Here is a 26,400-nt window from a genome sequence, read left to right as displayed (position 1 = left end):
CTTACAGAAAGGTGAGCCCTCCCACAATTGCCCCCAGAGAAATATTCCCAAGCTATCTGCTCAGATCCACTTTCTCTGCATGGGCCAAAGGAGAGTGGGAGACCACTCTGGGCAAAGCAGTTCAGGTAACACCTTGTGAGGGCCTCTCTTTAGAAGATGTGGTGCACTGTCACCTGTGGGTCTCAGCAGGAGTTTCAGAATAAGGAAAGTCCCACTTAACATCCTGTTATGCAAATAATACTTTACAACAAGGTCCCCAAAAATGGGCTGGTGGCTTCATGTCAAAGCTTGATTCAGTAAAAATCAATTCTACAGAAGAGGTGAAAACAATAGGCTTCATGTTGGATCACTAAGGACTGGATTAATCCAAGAGTAATATTTAAAAGATCAAGAGGACCAGATGGGCCAGGTTTCCCCAGGCAGTCCTCCTCCACCAGTATCTGTACAAACCATATTACCCTCTACTTTCCCTCTTTGGCCATAGCTGCCAGAAAAACTCAAACCTTCATTCAGTGTCCAGCTTCCATAACTAACATGTCCCATATCCCTATTTGTGTTTGTATCTGTCCTATTGAATTTTTAGTTTCAATTTACAAAAGTATTATTCATATTATCTGGGGAAGTAGGTGGGGATAGGAACCCTACATAAATATTAACAAGTAAAGAACACCTGGGGCAGGGCTCGGTGGCCTGTAATCCCAGCACTTTGAGAAGCTGAGGCACTTGGGTAGCCTGAGGTCAGGAGTTCGAGACCAGCCTGGCCAACATGGCAAAACCCCATCTCTACTAAAAACACAAAAATTAGCCGGGCATGGTGGTGCATGCCTATAATCCCAGCTACTAGGGAGGCAGAGGCAGGAGAATTGCTTGAACCCAGGAGGCAGAGGTTGCAGTGAGCCGAGATCACGCCACTGCACTCCAGCCTGGGCTGACAGAGTGAGACTCCACCAAAAAAAAAAAACAAAAAAACAAAAAAACAAAAACTTGGTAAAGAGAATGAATTTGTATGGAATTTAGGCTCCTTGCTGTAAACTATATTATTTCTCCTTCAGTCTAAAAAACATCATTTACTCGCAATAGGTCAAGAAAAGTTTTAAAAATGTGGCAGTTTATGGACCAGTCTGATATTGAGACCATGAGGAGCCTGAAGGATGCTATGGCCCAGCATGAGTCCTCTTGTGAGTACAGAAAGGTGGTGACACGTGCCCTGCACATCCCTGGCTGTAAGGTGGTTCCGTTCTGTGGAGTGTTTCTGAAGGAGCTCTGTGAAGTGCTTGACGGCGCCTCTGGCCTCATGAAGATATGCCCGCGGTACAATTCCCAAGAAGAAACTTTAGAGGTAAGGCCTTTCGCAATCATCCTGGCCTGAAGAACCACTGTTGCTGGCTGTCTCATCAGGCCTTGTCTGTGCTCACCAAAGAAATGATCACTGATTGAACACAAGGTTAATAATTGTTATATTGTTTCTGGGTAGCACATAGATCCTTGGAAGTTCTGTGGAAAAGAATGTCAACTAGCACTGTGTGGGACATAGTATGGTGAAATTAGTTTTAATGTATTAGGTATAATGTGTAAGTACAAGTCAAAAAGGGCGTTGTTTTCTGGTGGTTTTTAAAGATTGACAAGTTTTTCTTACTGGGTGGGAATGTCTGGATGCAGGAGATAAAGTCAAATGAGAGTATTGAGTTTTCCACATCAGTGGAAGAAAAAACTGCTTTCTTTTCATCCTTTGTGGGAAGATGCTGGGGAGCCTGAAGATACACGTAGAGACAAGTTCCAGGCTCCTAATCCCCAGAGCCTCGTTTTTCCCAGTCCATTGCCTCCTGTTCCTGATTCCCAGAGCAGAAGGGATAGTGTGAGCTTTGACCCAAGGCATTGGGCATTGGAGAGAAGGGGAATTGAAAAACTGGAGGGAAAAGCTAAGGAAACCTCTCTCTAAGGTGTTTAAAAATGAAAGAAGTGACTAAAATGGAAAGAAGTTTATGGAGATTTTGAGAAGTCCCTTACCTGGGACCAAACCCAAATCTAGGATTATTCCTGCCATGATGACAGAACCTACTACTGACGTTTCTCACACACACACACACACACACACACAGTCATGTACACGCCTTCTCCATGGAGTGGGAAGACTGTCTTCAACCTTCAGCCTCTTCTGTGTCACCTGGGAGCAAAGGCATCACCTGATATCAGGAAGACTTAAGAACCCCTGACAGGTACAGGCAACACCACCGCATCTCTCTGGGTAATGAGCTAGGATAAAAGGGCAAGAAATGGAGGAGAAAGCTTAAAGGAAGCCTCCCAGGCCACACCCCTCCAGCTTCCTCACATCTTAAGAAGAGGGAACTCCACATCTCTTATTCCAGACACAGCTCTCACCTCTGATGGGAGAAGCTTCCTGATCAACTGTACAAACAATAAGAGCTTAAAGAGCTTAAAAACTAGGAAGAAGCCACTGTGTTATTATACAACACATGAGCAATAAAGCAAAACATCACCTCTTCTCAGTGTTTTGCTTGGGCCCAGTCATTTTATCTGGTTCTGTAGAATAGCATGCTTTACTCATGGTTTTTCTCAGTTCTCACTATAAGGATAAAATAACCATGCCCTTCCTCTGCAAATTGGCTAGTCTTCTCCTTAGGGAGCCCTGAAATAATATTGTTTTTTGTGTTTTAAATTTGAAGTGGAGTGTCGATTCCTAGAGGGATTAAAGTTGTCTCAGTGGAAACAAGGGTGAATTTTGATATTTCATGTGGTGAAATGAAAAAATGTTTTTCCTGGAGGCTCTTGTTTTCTTTCCCATAAAATAGGCACAAATGCCATTATTTATTACGTTATGATTTCTTTTCCCTAGCCAAGTAGGTTATCCAGGCATATTAAGTTGCAATAGCAAATTCTCGATATATTTTTCTGTAGTTTGTAGCAGATTACAGTGGACAAGATAATTTCTTACAACGAGTGGGACAAAATGGCTTAAAGAATTCGGAGAAAGAGTCCACTGTCAACAGCATCTTTCAGGTCATCCGGAGCTGCAGTCGAAGTCTGGAGACAGACGAGGAGGACAGCCCCAGTGAAGGGAACAGCTCCAGGAAAAGTTCCTTGAAGGATAAAAGCCGATGGCAGTAAGTTTTACACGTTAAAAGTGGGGAATGCTCATGTCTTCTTTTTTCCTGTTGATGAGTTCTTTCCTACTTCAGCTTAGTTTCAGATGGACACCTCATCAAAACCTGCCACTTTTATCATTAAGCCACACTTCTTTATCTTCAAACTTTACCAATTCTAAATTCAAATTTACTTCTCTCATTTTGCTGCTTTGTTCTAAAATTACTGCTCATAATTTAACTTCTTACCATCTATTACCCCTTAAAAAAAAAAAAAAAAAAAAAAAAAAAAAAAAAAACAAGCAAACAAACCTAGAGCTATCCTGCCATTTCTAAGAATTCAACACATTAAATTTCAGGAGGAGAGCTGTGATCTTTTATTTCCTAGTTTTTGTAACAGTGGTTTTTTTAATTCTTGGGTGGGGTACTAGGGTGGGTATTAAGATATTTTAAAATCTAATCTACTTACTTAGTTAGGTCTGGGTGATATCTAGAAATCAGTATTTTTACCTCTCCCAACCTCTGGGTGATTCTAAGTCGAGGGTTAATGATCTCACTTCGAGAAACACTGTTCTGTAAGTTCTGGTAAAATTAACCCTACACACACAAGGCATCTGCAGGTTTTTTTAATTGTTCAGTAATTCCAGTTGTTCAGATATTATTTCAAAGATTTTTCACTTAACAGGTTGCTAACATTAGTGGCAATCTATATATAGAGAGAAGACCATCTACAAATAAGCACATCTGCACAGAAAGCCTCTCAGAGCCATTTAAGTTCTTAATCTCTCTCTCTCTCTCTCTCTCAGCATCTATGTATATATCTATTTCTTCCAACAAAAGATTTTGTAGATGCTTTGAAGAATAAATATGAATAATTGAGGATATTAAAGAAAAGAAAAATTAGAATAGGAAAAAATAAAACATACAAAAATGTATGCTATATAGTCTATAGAGTGACTACATTTTGTTCTGAGGTTCCTAGCAGTCACAGGAAAGAAGAAATCATAACTCTTTATAAGTTTCACAATATTTGTAAGAAAAATTAAACAGATGTTTGGGAGAAAAATGCCTTTTCCTCGTACTGTATCTGGCTGAAATTCCTTCCTTAAATCCTACTATTAAGACTAGGATACATCAGATAGGAATAGATAAAATAATGAATTTCGTATGGCTCTTTTGACAATAACCTTTATCTGAGGCTGTGTGTGTGTTTGTGCGTGTGTGTATGTCATTTGACCTTTCTAAAATACCCTCAGGACTGCCACTTTTACTGAGCGTCAGACCCCTAAACTATCCTTTCCTTTCCCTTGGAGTTCCTTCAGGTGGTAACTTTCTTGCATCATTTTCACCTGTTATGAAATTGTTGTCTCTAATTTTCTCCACAGTCTCTTGTCTTCTTCCTAATCATTTTATCTTCTACATCCTAAGAACATTTCTCTTCCACTGCCCATTTTCCAAACTCTGCTGCGAGCACTCTTAGAAGGGGAGAAAAACATAAAAATGCAAATATTTCTTTTATAGAACCTGTGAAGTCATATTGAAATCCTCACTTTGAAACTTGTGTACTTAAGTGCCAGTGATAGCTTCCTTACCTCAAGTGACTGCTACTCTGAAAGGAACCTCAACACACAAGATAGGTGGTAGGACTGTTTAATGGAATTCACCAAAACCAGATCAGCAAGCACTATTTCTGTGGCCATTTGCCGGGACTTGAGAATCCATTCCTGATTGAGAGCCCCATGTTAAAATGTCCAGTGCAGGGTTATGTCTGCCAAAGACGTGCAGATTGAAAAGCCCATAGGAGCTGTGCTTTGTTGATCTGACTGAAACAGAGACTCCACAAACAGCAACCTCTAGCCCCTGTTCACTTGGCAACCACCAGCCCTGAGAAAACTACAGCAAAGAAAGAAGGGACAATCTCATGGTCCTTTGGTTTACCCCACCTACAGGGTGCTCTTATAATTCTTCGCAAACCTCACAGCTGCTCCTGCCAGAAAACCCCTTTGGGAGGCCAAGGCAGGTAGATCACTTGAGTCCAGGAATTCAAGAGCAGCCTGGGCAATATGGTGAAACCCTGTCTCTACAACAACAACAAAAAAACAAACTTCAAGATCTCAGCAGGGAGGAAATTGAGCTGAAAAAATCTTGAGATGTCAGTGGGGTCTTCAAGTAGGCTTGTCTAACTTCTTTACAGATGAAGAAGTTGTGCCTAGCGAGCTGAAGTCACTTGTCTGACTAATAAACAGTAGAGCTGGGTCATGAGCCTGACCATTTGTTCAGTCACAGGGGAGGATCCTTTGTCCTGCAATGTTTAAGGCATTTCTTTTGATTGTAGAGGGGCTAACCTCAGCCTCTTTTTATGTCTAACTCCTGAAGATTAGGAACATCTGAATTCTGAAAGCATTCCAATTACATTTCATATGAAGTATAATGCTCATTAATAATTACTTTTTTGTTTACGAGCATAAAGAATAAATAAGCTATGCATTTGTATGTTTAAAAACATACAAAGGCATGGAGACCTAAGAGTAGCATGCGGCACCATTGTTGGGAAATAGAAATGAGGAGTATGAAGGTGTGTAGAGAAGAGTATAGAGTCATATAGGAGCTGCAAGTTCTTATTGTCGTCATTTTCAATATTGTGGACCCTCTTTGGCATGCTGCACCTTAAGAAGGATTTGTACATTTGGAGAAATGAGATATAAGTAGATGATGACAGAAACCTACAATGGAGGCTGCTTGAGCTGATTAAGAACTCAAACCTTCCAGTCACATTGCCTGGGACTGAATTTTGACACCACCTCTTACTATTTCTGTCACCTAGGTAGGTAGCTGAATCTTACTAAGCCTCAGTTTTGTCATCTGTAAACCGGAAATGACAATATTACTTGATAGGGTTTTTGTGAGAATTATGTGAGAGATGCATATAAATTAAGCAAAATGCACGGCACACTGTAAGTGCCAATATAAATGGTGGCTATCGTGATTAACGTGTGCACCACACCCTTAAAATGCCAAGCTGAAGTTCTGAGGCTGATGTGGTTTGGCTGTGCCTGCAGCCGAAATCTCATCTTGAATTGTAATCCCTATAACCCCCACGTGTCAAGGGAGAGACCAGGTGGAGGTAATTGAACCATGGGGGCGGTTTCTCCCATGTGTTTTCAGGATAGTGAGTTCTCAGGAGATCTGATGGTTTTATAAGTGTGTGGTTGTTCCTCCTGCATTCATTCTCCTTCCTGCCACCTTGTGAAGAAGGTGCCTTGCTTTCCCTTCGCCGTCCATCATGATTGTAAGTTTCCTGAGGCCTCCACAGCCATGCTGAACTGTGAGTTAATTAGACCTCTTTCCTTCATAAATTACCCAGTGTCTCGGGCAGTTCTTTATAACAGTGTGAAAATGGACTAATACAGGGGGCTCCAGCACTTAGGTGTAGACACCCTTGGCAGCAGTCAACATTTCAGAAGAACCCTCAGTCATCCTCCTCTCCCTTACTGCAAAGAGGTATTTTCTGTGTCCTTCTATCGCAATAGCCTCATTAGAGACGTGCTTGGACGATAATCCAACCCCACAGGGATAGGAAAAAAAGAAAGCTAAGCAGAGTATCTGAGAAAAGATAATAGTTACCAGGGTTAACCACACACACACAAGTATGTATGTGGATGTCCCAAATCATAAAATGATAGGAAATCAGTTATTCTCCACAGGGAAAGATGCAGGCAGGCCTCAGCCTTACCAACGCCCAACTCACAACACCCTTTATCTGTACCACCTGCCTCAGCCCAGCCCAGACTTTCATATAGTCTCACTCCCCGGCTTTGCTGGGGATACCTGGGATTCTGTATTTCTCTCTCTTTCTACTTCTCTGGCCAACACCTCAGACCTATCTTGCATCTGTGATTTGTAACAAAGGCCATTTTCCCACTACCTGCACAACTTTCACCTTAGGCTTGTTTCTCACTTAAATCCCAACTTGAAACTTGGACACTATTTTTACAGAGAATCTCCATTTGTATGGATGGCTTTGTTCTATAATACTAACTTAGTAAACTCAAGCCAGACAACAATATTAGCAATATTTAAGATGCTAATGTTTATTGAGAGCCTATGTTTAAGCAAACACTGCCCTAAATTCTTTCCATATATTAAATTATTTAATCTTCATGACAGCTCCATTTTACTCTCATAGGTAGCAGGGCCAGGATTTCAATTCAGGCAGACTGGTTCCAAAACCCACAAACTACTTAGATATAATAAAAGAATGCTTATAGTCAAGGAAGGTGCTAGGTTAATTAAAAGCAAGAATTTTCCAGAAGAGAGCATTAAAAACACTAGATTTTATTAGCGAGAACAGCTGTAGCAAGATCCTTTGGAAAGGACATAGATTTACTTCTATCTTAAAAAATTAAATTTAGGCTTGTTTATCACGTGGTGATTCATGTTCAAGGGATTATGTTAAATTTGCAGGAGGCAAACGAACCCTTACAAAGAAAATATTTAACCAGGTTAACAAATACCTGTCGATCACCCAGTGTAAAATTTTCATTAGGGGAATTAGACAAGTGTTTATCTGTCTGTGGTTTCTAACTGAAGAATACCATGGAAGCTTTTTAGGAGTAGGATAAAAACCTTTCTTCTATTTTTACTCCTTGGTTCTCTCCTTAAGGCATACAACCTGAGTTTGACAAGGTATTTTCTTTGCTGGTAAACCACATCTTTGATCTTTGGTTAACATTATTTAGTTCCTAAATAAGTCTTAACATTCCACCTTATCCCTCCTTCTTGTAAACTCACAGGAAATTATCTTCTAAGAGAATCAGACACAAAATTGCATAACATTCACTATATCATCTAAGAGACGAAAGCTACTAGTTTCCTGCTTGAAATGAACTTATTTCATTACGAACAATTGTCAATTTTATTTTGAGCATTAGTCCCTGGAAGATTGCTTTTTAATGGAATTATTACCATCTGGCATTAGTTCTTTTTTGCATTCTAAAATAAAAACTGACTCCAAGAAAGACAGCGTCCCCTCTCTCCCATCTTACATCATCTCTGAGCAGCAGAAACAGGCTCCAGAAAAGCCTTATAATTTTTCTTTCCAGACACTATTTTTTTATAATGCTTGTAGTAGTTCACTGGAACATGCTTGACTTAACTCAGAACTTAAATTACATGGAATATGGAAAACACCATTTATCTTGTTAGATTAAAATCAGAAGTTCTATGTCCAAATTTACATGTTGTATTTTAATGGGTACTAACACTCACCAATTGAATCCTTTTTGCTCTTAAAACAACAATTAAGAAGTAGGACATGGAGAGTGTGGAAATGGTCCCAGAAGAAAGCCCCTTGGCTGGGCGTAGTGGCTCACCCCTACAATCCCAGCACTTTGGGAGGCCGAGGCAGGTGGATCACAAGGTCAGGAGTTCAAGACCAGCCTGGCCAAGATGGTGAAACCCCGTCTCTTCTAAAAATACAAAAATTAGCTGGGTGTGGTGGCAGGTACCTGTAATCCCAGCTACTCGGTAGGCTGAGGCAGGAGAATCACTTGAACCCGGGAGGTGGAGGTTGCAGTGAGCTGAGATTATACCACTGCACTCCAGCCTGGGCAACAGAGCAAGACTCCTTCTTCAAAAAATAAATAAATAAATAAATAAGAAAGCCCCTCTAGAGGAACGGCTGGGCTGAGATAGCCTAGAGAAGAGGAAGTGAGAAAGGAAAAGTGCAAGGACTTGGTCTTCCTATATTTAATGAGTGTACTTTACCAAGACAGGTGCTGTGCTAAGTGCTTTCCAACTGTTATTTTATTTGATCTTCATCATTATTCTATGAGATGAGCATTGTCTTTTTGCCATCTAATAGTGAGGCTCAGAGAGGTTGAGTGTTTTGATGAGGTCACACAGCAAACAGATGGTGATGTTTAATATTAAACCCAGGATGACTGCAGCAGGCATATATGAAGCCATTGTGTACAAGGACATAAGTATTGGTTTTCCAGTGTTACCGAGAGCAATTTCAGAGGGATGGAGCTAAATAAGACACAAATGATTTTTTTTCTTATTTCACTTTTTATGAAGTGAATGAAGTAATATTAATTCATAATATGAAGTAACATTAGGAAAAGAGCATAAAATACCATGTAACCCCAGATCTTGGTAGTGGTTGTTGTTGTTTGTTTGTTTGTTTGTTTTTGTTTTTGTTTTTGTTTTTTTGGACAGAGTCTTGTTCCATTGCCCAGGCTGGAATGCAGTGGCACAGTGCCAGCTCACTGCTCACTACAAGCTCAGCCTCCTAGGTTCAAGCAATTCTTGTGCCTCAGCCTCCCAAGTAGCTGGGACTACAGGTGCCTGCCACCACGCCCAGCTAATTTTTGTATTTTTAGTAGAGATGGGGTTTCACCACATTGGCCAGGCTGGTCTTGAACTCCTGGCCTCAAGAGGGTCACCTGTTTTGGCCTCCCAAAGTGCTGGGATTACAGGTGTGAGTCACTGCACCCGGCCCAGATCTTGGTTTCTAATACCATTCTTCAATAAAGGGAGGCAAGGTTTCTCCTAGAGTGGTTGATTCTAGGACTGGGGCAGAAAATATACAAGATGAGCCTGGAGAATCTTGTTGTAGTAAGGAAGTGCTCAAAAGAAACACAGTGATGGGAGCTGTGAAAGGAATGCAAGAGCCAACAGGAAGATCTCCCAATGGCCACAACAATAAAATAAATAAAGTGGTATCACATTATCAATCACCCAAAGTTTTAATATTCATGAGATCATACCGATATAAGTAAATGATATGTGTAAATGACAAATAAACTAACAAATCGGGGAGAAGAGATCCATCTTCTGTGCAAAAGAATTTCCAATAACTTAGGTAGATGCTTCACCCTCAAGGAAGTGCAGCATAACTCCCCCCGCCTTAAGAGTGAGCTGGGCATGGCGACTTTTTTCCAAAGAGTAGAGTATGGAAATGAGTTAATAATAATAGTAGTAACTGTACAGTGGCACATGACACATAGGTCCTCAGCCAGGTGATCAGTGTCAGTATCACCAGGGAGAAGTCATGTGGGTAGTGGGTGCCCTCAATATGATGTGATAAGAATGACACTTTACCTCTATGGTCTTCCTTCCCCAAATCCATAACCTGCATCTACTTATGGGAAAAATATCAGCCAAGTCCTAATTGAGGGACCTTCCACAAAATACCTGAGCAGTACTCCTCCAAACTGTCAAGAGCACCTAAAACAAGGAGAGACTGTCATCGCCTAAGGAGACAGGACAAGTAAATGTAATGGGAAATCCTGGAAGAGAAAAGGGACACTAGGTGAAAACTAAGAAAATCTGAATAAAATGTGGACCTTAATTAGTAATAATGTGTTAGGATTGTTCATGAATTATGACACATATCCCAGACTAATGTAAGATATTAATAGGGAAATTTTTGTGTGAGGTATACGTTCTTTGGAATTTTCTATAAATCTAAAACTATCCTAAAATTAAAAGTTTATTGAAACAATGTATTTGAATAATTATCAAGTGACTGAGTATAACTAGCGCCCAGGGTTAGAACACTGCCAGCACCCCTAAACTACTTATTTCCCTTCCCAATTATTACCAGCTTCCCCCTAGAGAAAACTAGTATAAGTTTTACAATAACATCTTGTTTTCCTTTGTAGTTTTTCTACTAATATGCATTCCTAAATAGTATAGTATAGTTTTACCTGGTTTTGTAATTGACATTTACATAAATGTATATATTTATGTATCACAAATACATACCATATGCATTCTTGTGTGTCTTGCTTACAATTTGTGTTATTCCATGTAGTTAGCTGTTGCTTATTCATTTTCATTGCTGTACAGAATGACATTGCATGAATACACCAAAATCTATGCATACATTTTATTGTTGCTGGACTTTTGGTTATTTCTTGTATGGGGCTCTGAAATGGATTTTCTTACCATCAGATTTGTGAGACACTAAAATTCAGTATTTCTGGTAGACTTTTTTTAAAAAGAATATCCACCTGTGGGGCAAGGAGGTAGAACCTACTATTTGAAAGCAAGAATGGTAATCTTGTTCAGGGACAACAATCTAAACTGAGGAGTGTCTCAACAAGCCCCATGATACCGTCGTTACCTCATCAAAAGGCAGTAGGTGGCCCAAGTGTCTCCTGAGCATGAGAGCCTTCCTTCCTGGAGACTCATGGACCAGCCTATGTACCAGCTCCTTCACAATTTTACTCACCACTTTGCTAGTGATGTCTCTGAACCAAACAGCAGAAACCTTGATCTTACTAACAACTTCCTATGCTTTGAAAAGAATGAGATCCTTGGGCAGGTTCCTACCAAGGTGGCCAAGTAAAAAAGAAGCAGTCCCTTGCCTTCACTGCTCCCTGATTCTCTTGGCTCAAATAATCCAGGTTCCTAACTCAGTGGAAGGAACGTGCTAAATTTTCTATGCAGACTAGCCTTTTCTGTGTACACCTACGCACACGCACACAGAGAGTAGAAATCTAACGTTGAGTCCAGGAGAACTGTTTTGCTTATCTGGCCACCGTGACCATATTTCCCAAGGAGTGTCCTTTTTAAATTTCATTTATTTATATTTTCTGAGACAGGGTCTTGCTCTATTGCCCAGGCTAGAGTGCAACGGTGCCATCACAGCTCACTACAGACTCCACCTCCCAGGCTCCAGCAATCCTCCCACCTCAGCCTCTTGAGTAGCTGGGACTACAGGCATGCCACCATACTTGGCCAATGTTTGTATTTTTTGTAGAGCTGTGATCTCACCACGTTACCCAACCTGGTCTCAAACTTCTGGGCTCAAGCAATCTGCCTACTTTCTTTCAAAGGAGTATCTTTGAACTAATTGTATTTTATTTTTAACAGAGGTACTTCTCAAGCCAGCCTTGTTTTTTACCTATTTTAGCCCCAGTATATTCTGGGCTTGTTTTTACCTATTTTAGCCCCAGTATATTCAGATCATGACTTTTGTTTATGATTTAATTGAAGGCAAACAAGCCTAACAATGAAAATCCCAGGCTATGAAGTTAGACCAAAACCTTACCTTGGCTTAGTCTCTTCTGAGATGGGTTACCTTCAGCAAATTACTTTCCCTTTCTGAACCTTGGTTTCCTCATAGGTAGAAAAAGAATAATAAAACTTACCTTACAAGTAGATTGGATTTAGTACAAAAAACATACACAAAGTATTTAACACAGTTCCTGACACAAGAGGGAAAACTAATACATAATAAAGATTATTGTTGTTGAGAATAAAAATACAATAACTAATCTAGTAGTTGTTTTCTTATGCTTATGGTCAGATACCTTGCTAAAGATAAGAATACAGTTATAAAGAATATTAGAATACAGTTATAAAAAGTTACTCGAAATTTCTTTTTTTTTTTAGCTCTGTCACCCAGACTGGAGTGCAGTGGCATGATCGCAGCTCACTGCAAGCTCCACCTCCCAGGTTCAAGCAATTCTCCTGCCTCAGCCTCTCAAGTAGCTGGGACTACAGGCATATGCCACCATGCCTGACTGATTTTTGTATTTTTAGTAGAGATAGGGTTTTACCATATTGGCCAGGCTGGTCTTGAACTACTGGCCTCAAGTGGTCCACTCTCCTTACCCTCCCAAAGTGCTGGGATTGCAGGAATGAGCCACCACACCCGGCCTCAGTTATTAAAAGTTACTATGTGCTATTTAGTATTTTGTATTTCCTATGCTAATTTGAATTCATAGTGGGATGAAAAATGAAGTCTAGTGTCATTGAAAATGGCTTTGGGTTGTTCTCACTTTTGATTATAGGACAAACTAAATTGCTGTTTCTTTCCTTCAGGTTTATAATTGGAGATTTGTTGGATTCAGACAATGATATCTTTGAGCAATCCAAAGAATACGACTCTCATGGTTCAGAGGACTCACAGAAGGCCTTTGACCATGGGACGGAGCTCATCCCGTGGTATGTGCTGTCCATCCAAGCCGATGTGCACCAGTTCCTGCTGCAGGGGGCCACGGTCATCCACTATGACCAGGACACACACCTCTCTGCCCGCTGCTTCCTCCAGCTTCAGCCTGACAATAGCACCTTGACCTGGGTAAAGCCCACAACTGCCTCCCCAGCTAGCACTAAAGCAAAACTTGGTGTACTTTATAACACAGCTGAGCCTGGAAAATTCCCACTACTGGGCAATGCCGGATTAAGTGGCCTGATGGAAGGGGTCTTGGATCTCTTTGCAGTGAAGGCTGTATACATGGGCCACCCTGGCATTGATATACACACTGTGTGTGTTCAGAACAAACTGGGTAGCATGTTCCTGTCAGAGACTGGTGTGACACTGCTCTATGGGCTTCAGACCACGGACAATAGATTATTGCACTTCGTGGCACCAAAGCACACAGCTAAAATGCTCTTCAGCGGATTGTTGGAACTCACTAGAGCTGTGAGAAAGATGAGGAAATTCCCTGACCAAAGACAGCAGTGGCTGCGGAAACAGTACGTCAGCCTCTATCAGGTAAGGGGCGCAGCCATCCCTCTTTCCTCACTAGCGTAATACTCAAGAGCACACACTTGGTGACCAGACCACCAAGTTCATGCTCCCAGCTCTGACAGTTACTACCTGTGGTGACCTTGGGCATTTTTTACTTAACCTCTTGGTACCCCAATCCCGTTTTCTATAAAATGAAAATAATAACACCTGCTTACAGGGTGGCTGTGAGAATTAATTGAGGCCGTGGCTCACGCCTGTAATCCCAGCACTTTGGGAGGCCGAGATGGGCAGATCACCGAAGGTCAGGAGTTCGAGACTGGCCTGGCCAATGTGGTGAAGCCCCGTCTCTACTAAAAATACAAAAATTTGCCGGGCATGGTGGCACGTGCCTGTAATCCCAGCTACTCAGTAGGCTGAGGCAGGAGAATCGCTGGAACCCAGGAGGCAGAGGTTGCAGTGAGCCGAGATCGCACCACTGCACTCCAGCCCGGGTGGGTGATAGAGCGAGACTCTCTCAGAGAAAAAAAAAAAAAAAAAAGTTAATATATGTAAAGCCACAGTATAATTCATATGTATGAAGAATAGTGTCTGCACTCATAGGTGGTCTTATTTGTATTTTGTATGAAATACATTTTACTTAGATTTTATAGTAAGTGAAAATGCTTATGTTAGCTGATTTCTTTGCAGATGGGAGAACTACAATGACCCCGGCCACTGTTTTTATTTTATATTATATTTGTATATATTGTATTATATTACATAAAAATAGTCCCAGGGTCATTGTAGTTCTCCCATCTGCAAAGAAACCAGTTAATATAAGCATTTTCACTTACTCAAGTTTCAATGGAAAGCATTGTTATCTGAATACTTTTATTATTAGTTAGTGACTAGCTGATACATTGAAAACTGTCCCTATCAAAATTAAAATCCTGGTTCATTTCCTAACATGCTATGTGACTTTTGGAGAGTTCTTTAACTTACTGTGTACTGCTGCCTAATTGTAGAGGTGAGGGGCTAATTTCTTTAAGGTTGAAAGAAATTTTTCCAAATGTGGGATAATGTGGAGTTCTTCTTCACTAGGTTTGTAGTGGCAGCAGCCCTTAGCGGGCAGTTTGTCACAGTCAGCTGCTTACATTGAGTGAGTTAGTCTTTATTAACCTTACGTTATCAGGTACTCTAGTACTATAGGGTGGCAACAGGGCTGGGCTGAATGAGATAGAAGAGACACAGGCATAACCAGAGTAGCATCCTTTGGGGAAAAGAGGGTACAGATTTTTTGGAAATTGAGTCTTAAACTCTACAAGCAGGTGACACTTGAAGTGTCATTCTCAAATGAGTTGTATCAAAGTATTCAGTTTTTCTTTGCTATGCTTTTCTATCTTCATGGCAAAAAGAAATATCTTTTGTATTGTCACAGAACAAATAGAACTACCACTTGAACAACTCAAATGGCTGATTTCATGTACTCGTCACAGTTCAAATACATTTCTGACAATTAAAAACATTTGTTGCCCCAGGAAATTAGACAAGGCACATGTAATGCCCCTTCTTTCTTCTTTCCCTACACCCATGCCATGATTATGAGTAGAGACCATATCCTGAGTGACTAACTTGATTAATTAATAAGCAGATAGGCCTATGTACACAATTATCCTAATGTTACACAGCACAAAGCCAGTTTTAGTTAACTCATCTAAAATGGAAAACAAAATACCTGACCGTGTGTAGTGGCTCACGCCTGTAATCACAGCACTTTGGGAGGCTGAGGAGGTAGATCATCTGAGGTCAGGATTTCGAGACCAGCCTGGCCAACATGGCAAAATCCCACCTCTACTAAAAATACAAAAAATTAGTCACACACCTGTAATCCCAGCTACTAATGAGGCAGAGGCAGGAGAATCGCTTGAGCCCGGTAGGTGGAGGTTGCAGTGAGCCAAGATAATGCCACTGCACTCCAGCCTGGGTGACAGAGCAAGACTCTGTCTCAAAAAAAAAAAAAGAAAGAAAAAACAAAATACCTGCTTCCTGTGTACTCCACAGGGAGCTTTCAGTGCACTCAGCTGGGAAAGAAAAAAAAAAAGTCTTCAGGAGCTATTGTGAATATCAATTTTTAATTACAATTATTCCTTGGCCTTCTAGAATCAGGAAAATTCATCAAACATGGACATAGACCAGTGTTTAAGCTTAATTACAATTCCTGTCACCAAGTCTGTGTGGTTTAGTTGTTCCATTTGTCTTCTTCTCAAGCTTATAGCATAGGTCACTGAATTAATACAGAAGAGGTACTTGGTTTCTCATTTACCCCAGCACTCTTCAGCTTTTACTGAAGGAGGTACCAGCTGAGACCATGAACAGCAGATTAAGAGGTAAGAGCTGCTGCTGGAACAGAGACAGAAGTGACCTAGAGAGACTCAGTCCTACCCAGCTGCAAACACAGCTCCACCCTCCCCTACTACCCCTGCACAGAACCAAGATGTTGCAGTATAGAGGCAAAACAGCTCATACTCCTCAACCACTTCTGAAATATAGGTGATGTTATTCCTTGACACTGCTCTCTCTACATGAGCCATTTACGAAGTCGGGCAACGTGCCTTAGAAACAGATACTCAAGATTTCTTTCAAAAGAAAAAAAGTGGGAAAGACCAATGGACTGATCATTTTCTCATCATATAAACCAGTTCCCAAATTGACTCAGGGATCACCAAGAAGATGCTAACTTAGTACTCAGAGAACAAAAGATCAAATCTTTTGTTAACGTTTAATATCTGTATTGGTGATTTATAATACCTCTTAGAAAATTAAATTCTCTCAGATGCCCTAAAGTTAAAAAAAAAACTATTTAAATTTATCTATAAGCTAAAGAAATGTGTGAAACACTGTTTGGGTTTTTCCAAACTTCTGTTAACAGCTCTATAAGGGGATTTTTTAATCCCTAGCTTGGGAAGTGCTTATATAGAAAATAATCTTTCTGACATTAGAATTTTCTTATGTGCTAAATGTAAGTGGAGTTACTTTCAAATACTACAAGTATTTGAGTACTACTGATGGAAGTAGTAACGAGATAACACAAAAGACAAGAAGAAGTAATAACATTTGTAGGGAAGCCTAGGAAAAATACAGGAAAATCCAAGAAAGTAAACTGTGCAGAGAAGTTGATGTGATGTGGGGTGTAGAGGAAAGATCAATATCTTGAGCTTTGGCCCAAGGTTGTCATGGACGGAATTGATGGCCTATAATCCTGGGTATTTGGAAGGAGCTCTGGGAGGCTAAGAAAGTTAAATATGGGATTACCAGGTAAATATCTTTGGTTATAAGCAAAAAACAGATTCTGACTATCTTTATGGGGGAAAAAAAAGATTTATTTAAAGGATACAGGTTAGTTTAATGGTCTTTAAAATGTCACATGCAAAGATATGCCAAGAGGTAACAGTGCATGGATATTTTTTAAAGAATCTATTTTCTAATCTTCAACTTTCACATAAATTGTTTTCTCCACTGCACTCCAGCCTGGGCAAGAGTACGAGATTCCATCTCAAAAAAAGAAAAAACAAACAAAAACAAAAAACAAACTGTTTTCTAAAATTGAATATGTGCCTTCACTTATGGTAGTCCATCTCCCACGTTAAAAAAAGAAGGTAGGCCGGGTGCAGTGGCTCAGAGCTGTAATCCCAGAATTTTGAGAGGCTGAAGCGGGTGGATCACTTGAGGCCAGGGGTTCAAGACCAGCCTGACCAACATGGTGAAACCCCATCTCTACTAAAAATACAAAAATTAGCTGGGTGTGGTGGTACGCACCTGTAATCCCAGATACTTGGGAGCTGAGGCAGGAGAGGCCGGGAGGCAGAGGTTGCAATGAGCCAAGATCACACCACTGCACTCCAGCCTGGGCAACAGAGGGAGACTCCACCTCCAAGAAAAAAAAAAAGAAGAAAGTATATCCTTCATCCATCCCAAACAAGTTTGTTATTTTGTGTAAAACAAAAGAAAGATTAAAACTACATTTTACTTCTCAGAAAGCTTCCTTTAAAGACTAAACAAAGGCATCCTTCCTTTTCCTGACCTAAACATATTTCTGTTAGTGGTAAAGTTTGACCCATGTTGGGATGTTCTGAAATTAGAAAAATCAAAGCAGTAGAGGTTAATGGTGCCAATTATTTTACATGTAAACTATAATGGGCCTATTAAGCTTTTAAAGATGTGTTGGTTAAAATCCATAAATAAAAGTTTTACTCTTCTTTCAGATTCAGAGTATGTTATTCAAAATGGTAGTTAAAACCTATCCATTAGGTTTCATTCATGAAATGTTTACTCCAACTTGGAGTCACTCCCAGTGACTTGTTAGCAGGGACTCTCTTCAATAGGCCTCCAGCAGGTGGACTGATCTCCAACCATTTTCATTCTCTCCATCACTGCATTCAAGAACCCTGCTCCAGGAAGGGGATTCTGATTGGCTTATTGGGATGATGTCCCAATCATTGGTCAAAGGAGGATATTTCAGCTTGATTGGTACACCTTTCGAGACTATATCCAGTGGAGAAGAGACAGTTAAAGTAAAATTGGGATATGGTTAGAGAAGGGAGAAACAGATGATGGACAGGCATAAGTCACAATATTCCTCTATAAGAGGTAACCAAAAGGTTTCTTTGTCAAGTACCCAAGTTATTCAGCATCCTGGGATCCATAACAGGATGCAGGAAGTGGGAATGCACAAGTCATAAAATCAGTTATTAAACATTAGGCTGAAGGAGCAAGCACACACACACACACACACACACACACACACACAAAGCTTCTTTGTTCTTTGCATATGATCTGCAACAAAGCAAAATCTATAAGCACTTCTTTGGAACTGCAAAGGAGAGCCAGCCTTAAATGTTTTTGAAGAGTAAAGACAGTACATTGAAATTAATTTTTAAAGAGCCCTCTTATACAATGCATGAAATACCAATATCATCTTTAGCTCATAGGCAACTTTTTGTGGTTTTATTAACTGACTTATGGGGAGAATCATTGACAATTGTTTAATAGATCCCTGCTGCTACTTACAGGATGTTACAGAGAGTTGCCTTAGTAGCTACTGTGAACCATTGCCTGCCCCTTGAGTGTGTTGCTGCTGCTCACAGCATCCTAATATGTATGGTGTTCTGAGTCCCATGGGCTCCCTATCTTTGGATTTCAGCCACTCAAAAGGATGGCAGCCCAGCTATTTTAGGAGCTCCCTGGGGCCCTTCAAAGGGAATTTCATGCATGTCACACACCCTGTATTTCAAGTCAGACAGTCCCAAGCATCAAACTAGGTGAAAACCTACCTGGCAATAATGGGCAAATACAACTTGATTTTACTTAGATTGATACCCTGCCCCCCTCCCTTCCAAGATCTCCAAGGACCTAATTTGCAAAGTAAGTCTAAATGAATTTTCCTACAGTGGTAGTTCTGCAGTTTAACCTCTATAAATGGGATGGGAAGTTTTTGTTCCCCAGTTGATATATTAAAGCATGTCACTGGAACTCAGCAGGGATGTGACCAAGACAACAGGGGACATGGTGAAATTCCTGACAGAGAATCTTGTGAGTTAGAAAACAGGGCCACTTGGGTGGCCAGATCATTATTCTTCTGTGGCCGTCTGTGCTCTTCCACCTCTTGGAATTTTCTGGGAGACATTAATACATTTACTTCCCCATTGCTTGGTGCTTCCTATTGTGTTCACCATGTGGTTCTTTCACAGGAGGATGGACGGTATGAAGGCCCAACTTTGGCTCATGCTGTGGAGTTGTTTGGTGGCAGACGATGGAGTGCTCGAAACCCCAGCCCTGGCACATCTGCAAAGAATGCTGAGAAGCCCAGTATGCAGAGAAACAACACCCTGGGCATAAGCACTACCAAGAAAAAGAAGAAAATCCTCATGAGGGTAGAGTGTTGTTTGTTTATTAAGCATCAAACCCATCTTCCAAGACAATTGTATGGTGAACATCACCACAAACCATTTTAGGTTGTTTGGGTTGAGGACAAAGTCGGGTATAAAACAAAAGATACCAGGGATTAACACACACCTCCTTGGTGCCATGCTAGTGCCAGGAACAGCAGGGAAAAGACAAGGTCCACAAAAGGACATAGACATGTAAACAAACACAGTGCAAGCTAAAAAGAGACATTGTCGAGTCATTCAGAGTGCTGTGGGGACAGAGAGAAGGAAAATAGAGAGCTGAGGGGCAGGCACAGAGGGCTCCACAGAGCAACTACATGCAGGTCTTGAAGAACGTGTAGGATTTTACCAAAGTATCCCCAGCAGAGGAGACAGCATAGAGGCATAAAAGACAGCTTGTTCAAGGAAGCACATGCTGTTCTGGATGGCCAGAGCATGAGCACTCTACGTGCAAGGAAGGGCTAGAAGAGAACAGAGATCACAGAGGCCCCAAATACGGTGTGTAGAGCACAATGTAAAGTATATTAGCACTATATATTATGAACTATGTAATATGAAATATCACTATGAAGTGATAATATAGTTGCTTCATGGCTATTTGTTAGTCTGTTTGTGTTGCTATAAAGAAATACCTGAGGCTGGGCAATTTATAAAGGAAAGAAGTTTAATTGCCTCACAGTTCTGCAGGAGTACAGGAGGCATGGTGCCAGCATCTGCTTCCGGTGAGAGCCTCAGGAAGCTTACAGTCATGGCAGAAGGTGAAGCAGGAGCCAGCGCATGACATGGCAAGAGCGGGAGCAAGAGAGAAGGGGGAGGTGCCACACACTTTTTTTTTTTCTCTTAGAAGCAGGGTCTTGCTCTGTCACCCAGGCTGGAGTGCAGTGGTGTGATCATGGCTCACTGCAGCTTTGAACTCCTGGGCTCATGCTGTTCTCCTGCCTCAGCCTCCCAAGTATCTGGGACCACAGGTGTGCACCACCATACCTGGCTAATTTTTTTTATTTTTTATAGAGATGGGGTCTCAATATGTTGCCCAGGCTGGTCTCAAACTCCAGGCCTTAAGTAATCCTACTGTCTCAGCCTCCCAAAGTGTTGGTATTACAGGCATGAGCCACCAAACCCAGCCTACACACTTTTAAATAACTAGACCTTGTGTGAAGTCGAAGCTAGAACTCACTCATCACCAAGGCAATGATCCTCAGCCATTTATGAGGGATCCACCCCCATGATCCAAACACTTCCACTAGGCCCCAGCTCTAACATTGGGAATTACATTTCAACATGAGATTTGAAGGGGACAAACATCCAAACTATATCATCTATCTAGAAAAAGTGCCACTCTCTTTGCTTATGGGAGGCTTTGATGCTCATGTCAAGTTTTATCTGCTTCACAGTTTTTTCTGTACATAGAGGTTCCAGAGGTTGTGTGCTGCCTCTTGTCTGCCTCCCTCCCCTGAGGAGTACTGCTGTGTAGTAAAGAACAAATGAAATAATATGACATGAGAATACTCGGTCAGCCTTAACGTAGGTCTTTACCGGTTTTACCAGGGAGAGGCAGTATTGAAGGTGGGTAGGTCAGAAAATAGAGACCTACCTGAACTAAAGCAGTGATGGGAGAGAAATACAGGCGTGGAACTATTGTGAGCTTTGTGTTCCCAGGGTGAGAGTGGAGAGGCAACTGACGATGAGATGGCAACCCGAAAGGCCAAGATGCACAAAGAGTGTCGAAGCCGGAGTGGTTCTGATCCTCAAGACATTAATGAACAAGAAGAATCAGGTAAAGCGGCATGTTTACATCTGAGATTTTTGCTTTTTAATTTTTATGGGAAAAATGTATACATTTGGTTTTAAATTGTGATTTAAGCATTGCAAGCATTTCTAACAAAACTCTTTGTCCTAACCAGACAATGAAACCTAAGAGGTGCTTCTGCAAGCATAGTATACTTGGAATAAAATCCCCATTAATTAACTTGCCATTACTGACAGGGAATATTAGATATACATGGTATAATTTGATGGATTAGACCAGTGATTCTCAACCTTGCCTGCATATTAGAGCTTTTAAGAAAATCTGGGGCCAGGTGTGGTGGCTCACGCCTGTAATCCCAACACTTTGGGAGGCCGAAGCAGGTGGATCACCTGAGGTCAGGAGTTCGAGACCAGCCTGGCCAACATGGTGAAACCCCGTCTCTACTAAAAATACACAAAATTAGCTGGGCGTGGTGGTGGGTGCCTGTAATCCCAACTATTTGGGAGACTGAGGCAGGAGAATTGCTTGGACCTGGGAGGTGGAGGTTGCAGTGAGCCGAGATCACGCCACTGCACTCCAGTCTGGGTGGCAGAGCGAGACTCCATCTCAAAAAAAAAAGAGAGAGAGAGAAAGAAAAAGAAAATCTGGTTCCTCTGTCCATATCCAAGAATAACTGATTCAGATATTCTCTGGCTGGAAGCTGGACATCTATTTATTTTTTAAGCTTCCCAGATGGTTCTAACATGTAACCCGTTAAGACCCCACCAGATTAGCCCATTCATAAAAATATTTTAGTGCTTCTTGTATAGAAACCAGCTACATAGGTTGATTTGCTCAGATATCCAGAAGCCTCTCTGGTTTGCATTTGGTTCTGAGGGAAAGCATAATCTGAGTCATTGTCTCTTTTCTGTCTTTCATCCTCACAGAGGCGAATACCATCGCTAGCCCGCCAAACCCCCTCCCTTCCAGAAGAGCCCACTCTTTGACCACAGCTGGGTCCCCCAACTTGGCTGCCGGGACGTCATCTCCCATCAGGCCAGTGTCCTCCCCTGTGCTGCCTTCTTCAAACAAGAGCCCGTCCAGGTGGGGCCTTAACATGATAAAACAGAAGGACCCTTCACATTATCCCAGTGGTGTGGAAGGGCATATCTTTACAGTTGTCTATGGAAAGACTGTTTCACATTTTGACGTATAGTTGAACTGAAAACTGAAAAATCCCAAAATGTTAAATGATCCTAGTTTTCCCAATTTTGTACTCCTGCCTTCTCATATTACTTCAAAAGTCAGTAGCAGTAACAAAACCCAAGCCATGATTCTCCAAACCTGTACTATTCAGTACACTAGCCACTAACTAGATGTGGGTATTTAAATTCAAATGTAAATTAATTAAAATTAAAGAAAATTTAAAATTCACTTCCTCAATCACAGTAGTGATATTTCAAGTGCTCCATGGCCACAAGTAGCTGATGGTTACTATCCCAAAGAGTGTAGATAGAGAACATTTCTTTTTATCATTGCAGAAAGTTCTGTTGGATAGCACTGCTCTAAATGAAGAAGAGAGAATAGATTGTTTTAATGTAAGCTATTCGGCCCCTTTGCCAATCGATGAAATATATTTAATACTTTTCTCATATGTAAATTACACATGTCTAGAGGAATGAATTCAAGTATCACAGCCAGTTGGATATGTTTAAGTATAATTCTAAAGCTGTTATAATCAATTATAAGTTCCATACAAATTACCTATTTGAAACAACATCTACCCTCTCAGAAGAAGAAATGATATTAAAATGGCAGACTTCCAAAGGGAACCAGAATGCTGCTCCATCTCCCTGTATCCCACATTAAAGTTTAAGAAATGTGGAGGTTCTAGACAGAACCAAGCTAAAACAGGAACTCTTCACTTTATCACACACACACACGCTCTCTCTCCCTCTCTCTACCCCCCCTCCCTCCCTCTCTTTCTCCTTTTCTCTCTCTTTCTCTTGGAAGCTTGTTATTGATAAGAATCCTGGCTGGGCACGGTGGCTCTCACGTGGAATCCTAGCACTTTGGGAGGTCAGGGGAGGAGGATCACTTGAGCTCCCCAGGAATCTGAGACCAGCCTGAGCAACAGAGACCCCATCTCTACAAAAAAGAAAACAATTAGCAGGGTGTGGTGGTTCTCATCTGTGGTCCCAGCTACTCAGGAGGCCGAGCTGGTAGTTTCACTTGAGCCTGGGAAGTTCTAGCTGCAGTGAGCCGTGATCATGCCATTACACTCTAGCCTAGACAACAGAGTGAGAGCTTGTCTCAAAAAAAGAAGAAGAAGAAAAAGAAAGAAAGGAAAAAGAAAAAAGAATCCTACAGTAAATTATCTTTTAAATAAAAATTCTTTCACAATGTGAGCTATGAACTTATAATTTATGCTTTACACATTCACATTCTACAAGGGGTGAGCATATGTCAAGGTTATATGGGAATTTTTTGTATCACTCTTACAACTTTAATGTAAATTTAGATTCATAGCAAAACTAAAAGTTACAAAAATCAAAATCCTGTTTATTATACTTTCAGCCTGTGCAGTATCCTGGGTAAATATCTAGGAACCTGGATTAAATGGCATTTCCCATTTATTTCAGTCATTCATGAGCAGGAAAAGAAAGGACAGAGTAAGGGAGGAAAATATTTTAAAAAGAGAAATTGACATGCCAGATGCCAGATCAGAAGGCCAACCCCAGGAGGACAGGGATCAGCACCCACTCAAGTGTTTTAAAACAGAAAGAAAACACAAGGCAGGAGAGGAAAAATCAACTGAATGCTGTTAAGGGGGAAAGCTAGACTGAATCCTAAGTCCGGTAGTGTAAAGAGTGGACAAACAGTTTCCTAGAATCAAAGGGAGATGGGGTCCTACAGACAGTAGCTGGACCTGCAACCAGAAAGCAGCAAGACAGGACATTTACTTCTTTAGCTACAAATAACGAAGTCACCATTTTCCTCTTCCTGCACCTCTACCCTGTGTTTCCCGCACTACACTGGGGATCAACAACCTACACCCTATGCCTACGAAATGCTGTACAGTTATCAATTTGTAGTGCTCTTTCGTTACTAAAGGTGACCTTCAGATGTCAGCACAAATTAATTTTCCATGAGTGAACATTGTTGGCAGGGTTGAGAGTCACTTCAACAGACTATATATTTTATGTTTATATTCTTAAATATATAGTTTTTAGATTATATATTTAATATACCTAAAATAGACTTTATGATATTCTCTATACTTTCTTATATATTTGAAATATTTCAAAAAAACTTTTAAAATCCAAGACAAAAAAAAATAGATCCTGTTCATTAATTTGACTACAAACCATAATCAAAACATCTCTCGTACCATTGTGTCAGGAAATCAGTATAGAAAATAAAAAATGTTGTGAAATAGTAACACTGTTCTGACTGAGTTGACTGATATTTCTACATTGAATAGATGCAGCCTTGGAAGGTGCAAATATAATCCTAGGCAGAGCTGGGTTTTTTCCATTCTTTTTAAAATTTTTTAAAATTAGAGACAGCGCCTCACTATGTTGGCCAGGCTGGTCTCGAACTCCTGGGGTCAAGCAATCTTCCCACCTCAGCATCCCAAAGTGCTGATATTGTATGCATGAGCCACTGCACCCAGCCCTTTCCATTCTTAACCTTTTTCCGACTCACATTTTCCATTAATATTTAAAAGCTCTTCTCTGTTTTCATCTAAGGACTGGTTAAGAAAGGAATCAGACAATACACTCAAAAGTTTCTTCTTAAATGTGATTCTATAACTTAGAATATAGAAAAGAACGTGCATTATTTCCCATAGATTTAAGAGTGAGTAATTTGGGGCTCTTTTTTAAAAAGACATCTTCAAAAATATTTATTTTGCCCATTGATCTGCAATTTCAAAGAACTGTTTTGATTAATAGAGGAATATTAACTTCAGCCCTGGGCCCTTATTAAATAGACTAGAAACATGTTTTCTTTTTCATATACAACATGTTTTATTTCCTCTGATACAATATAGATTAAGAGAAATGAAAAGAGAGTACCAGAAAATAGCTTCAATCTTAAATAACTTGCACTCATTGTTTTGCTCATGTTGCAAATTGGAGCAACTCTGGTGGGACAGAGTCACAACAGTGGCCTGCCCTTGTGCCCATGAAGGCCTTATCTTTGTTGCAGTGCTTGGACCAGTAGTAGCTGGCATGGGCGGATCAAAGGCGGCATGAAGGGATTTCAGAGCTTCATGGTTTCAGACAGCAACATGAGTTTTGTTGAATTTGTTGAGCTGTTCAAATCGTTCAGGTACAGTGTATGTTTCCTTCTTATTCTTTCTCAGGCCCCCCATTTCTATAAAGATACTCAATGAGAGGTGTTTTCCATTCCCCATTCAGTGTCAGGAGCCGCAAGGACCTGAAGGATCTGTTTGATGTCTATGCAGTGCCCTGCAGCCGATCTGGATCCGAGTCAGCCCCGCTCTACACCAACCTGACGATTGATGAAAACACCAGTGATCTTCAGCCTGACCTAGGTTTGTTGAACATTTTAGGATTTCCCTTTGGGACCAATCTGTCTGAAACCTAAGGTCAGAGTTCCAGTCACACAAACTCTGAGGCTGTCCCACATAGTGTGCTATTACTGCTGTGTAGGAAACACTTAAGAGAAGTTTTTGTTTTTGTTTTTGTTTTTTGAGACGGAGTCTCGCTCCACTGCCCAGGCTGGAGTGCAGTGGTGCAATCTCGGCTCACTGCTACCTCCGCCTCCTGGGTTCAATCTATTCTCCTGCCTCAGCCTCCGAGTAGCTGGGACTACGGGCATGGGCCACCATGCCTGGCTAATTTTTTGTATTTTCAATAGAGATGGGGTTTCACCGTGTTAGCCAGAATGGTCTCAATCTCCTGACCTCGTGATCTGTCACCTCATCCTCCCAAAGTGCTGGGATTACAGGTGTGAGCCACTGTGCCCAGCCAACACTTAGAGAATTATTTTAAAGTGTCATCTGGTGTCGTGGGAGCAGGTGCTACTGGCATTTTGCACAAAGAAATTCATCATTGTGTGGTTCTGCCCATGTATTTCAGGATATTTATTTATTTATTTATTTATTTTTTTTTTTTTTTTTTTTTTTTT

At 40.9% G+C, this 26,400-nt stretch overlaps 1 protein-coding gene across 3 annotated transcripts in view; it reads left to right on the top strand.

Moving 5' to 3' along the window:
• PLCE1 (phospholipase C epsilon 1) overlaps window positions 1-26,400 on the top strand; it is a 348,163-nt gene that overhangs the window by 256,400 nt on the left and 65,363 nt on the right. For 2 of the 3 annotated variants that reach the window (XM_023226273.1, XM_023226275.1), the window contains 8 exons: window positions 1,081-1,339; window positions 2,917-3,122; window positions 12,939-13,614; window positions 19,317-19,499; window positions 21,174-21,291; window positions 22,191-22,347; window positions 25,456-25,578; window positions 25,668-25,804. In XM_023226273.1, the coding sequence (XP_023082041.1) occupies window positions 1,081-1,339; window positions 2,917-3,122; window positions 12,939-13,614; window positions 19,317-19,499; window positions 21,174-21,291; window positions 22,191-22,347; window positions 25,456-25,578; window positions 25,668-25,804 (1,859 nt within the window). The remainder of the gene's footprint in view (window positions 1-1,080; window positions 1,340-2,916; window positions 3,123-12,938; window positions 13,615-19,316; window positions 19,500-21,173; window positions 21,292-22,190; window positions 22,348-25,455; window positions 25,579-25,667; window positions 25,805-26,400) is intronic. The other variant, XM_031936174.1, reaches the window with a different exon arrangement.

Source organism: Piliocolobus tephrosceles, chromosome 9, assembly GCF_002776525.5.
Source record: "Piliocolobus tephrosceles isolate RC106 chromosome 9, ASM277652v3, whole genome shotgun sequence".
Taxonomy (NCBI): domain Eukaryota; kingdom Metazoa; phylum Chordata; class Mammalia; order Primates; family Cercopithecidae; genus Piliocolobus; species Piliocolobus tephrosceles.
This window is presented reverse-complemented; position numbering and strand designations above follow the sequence as displayed.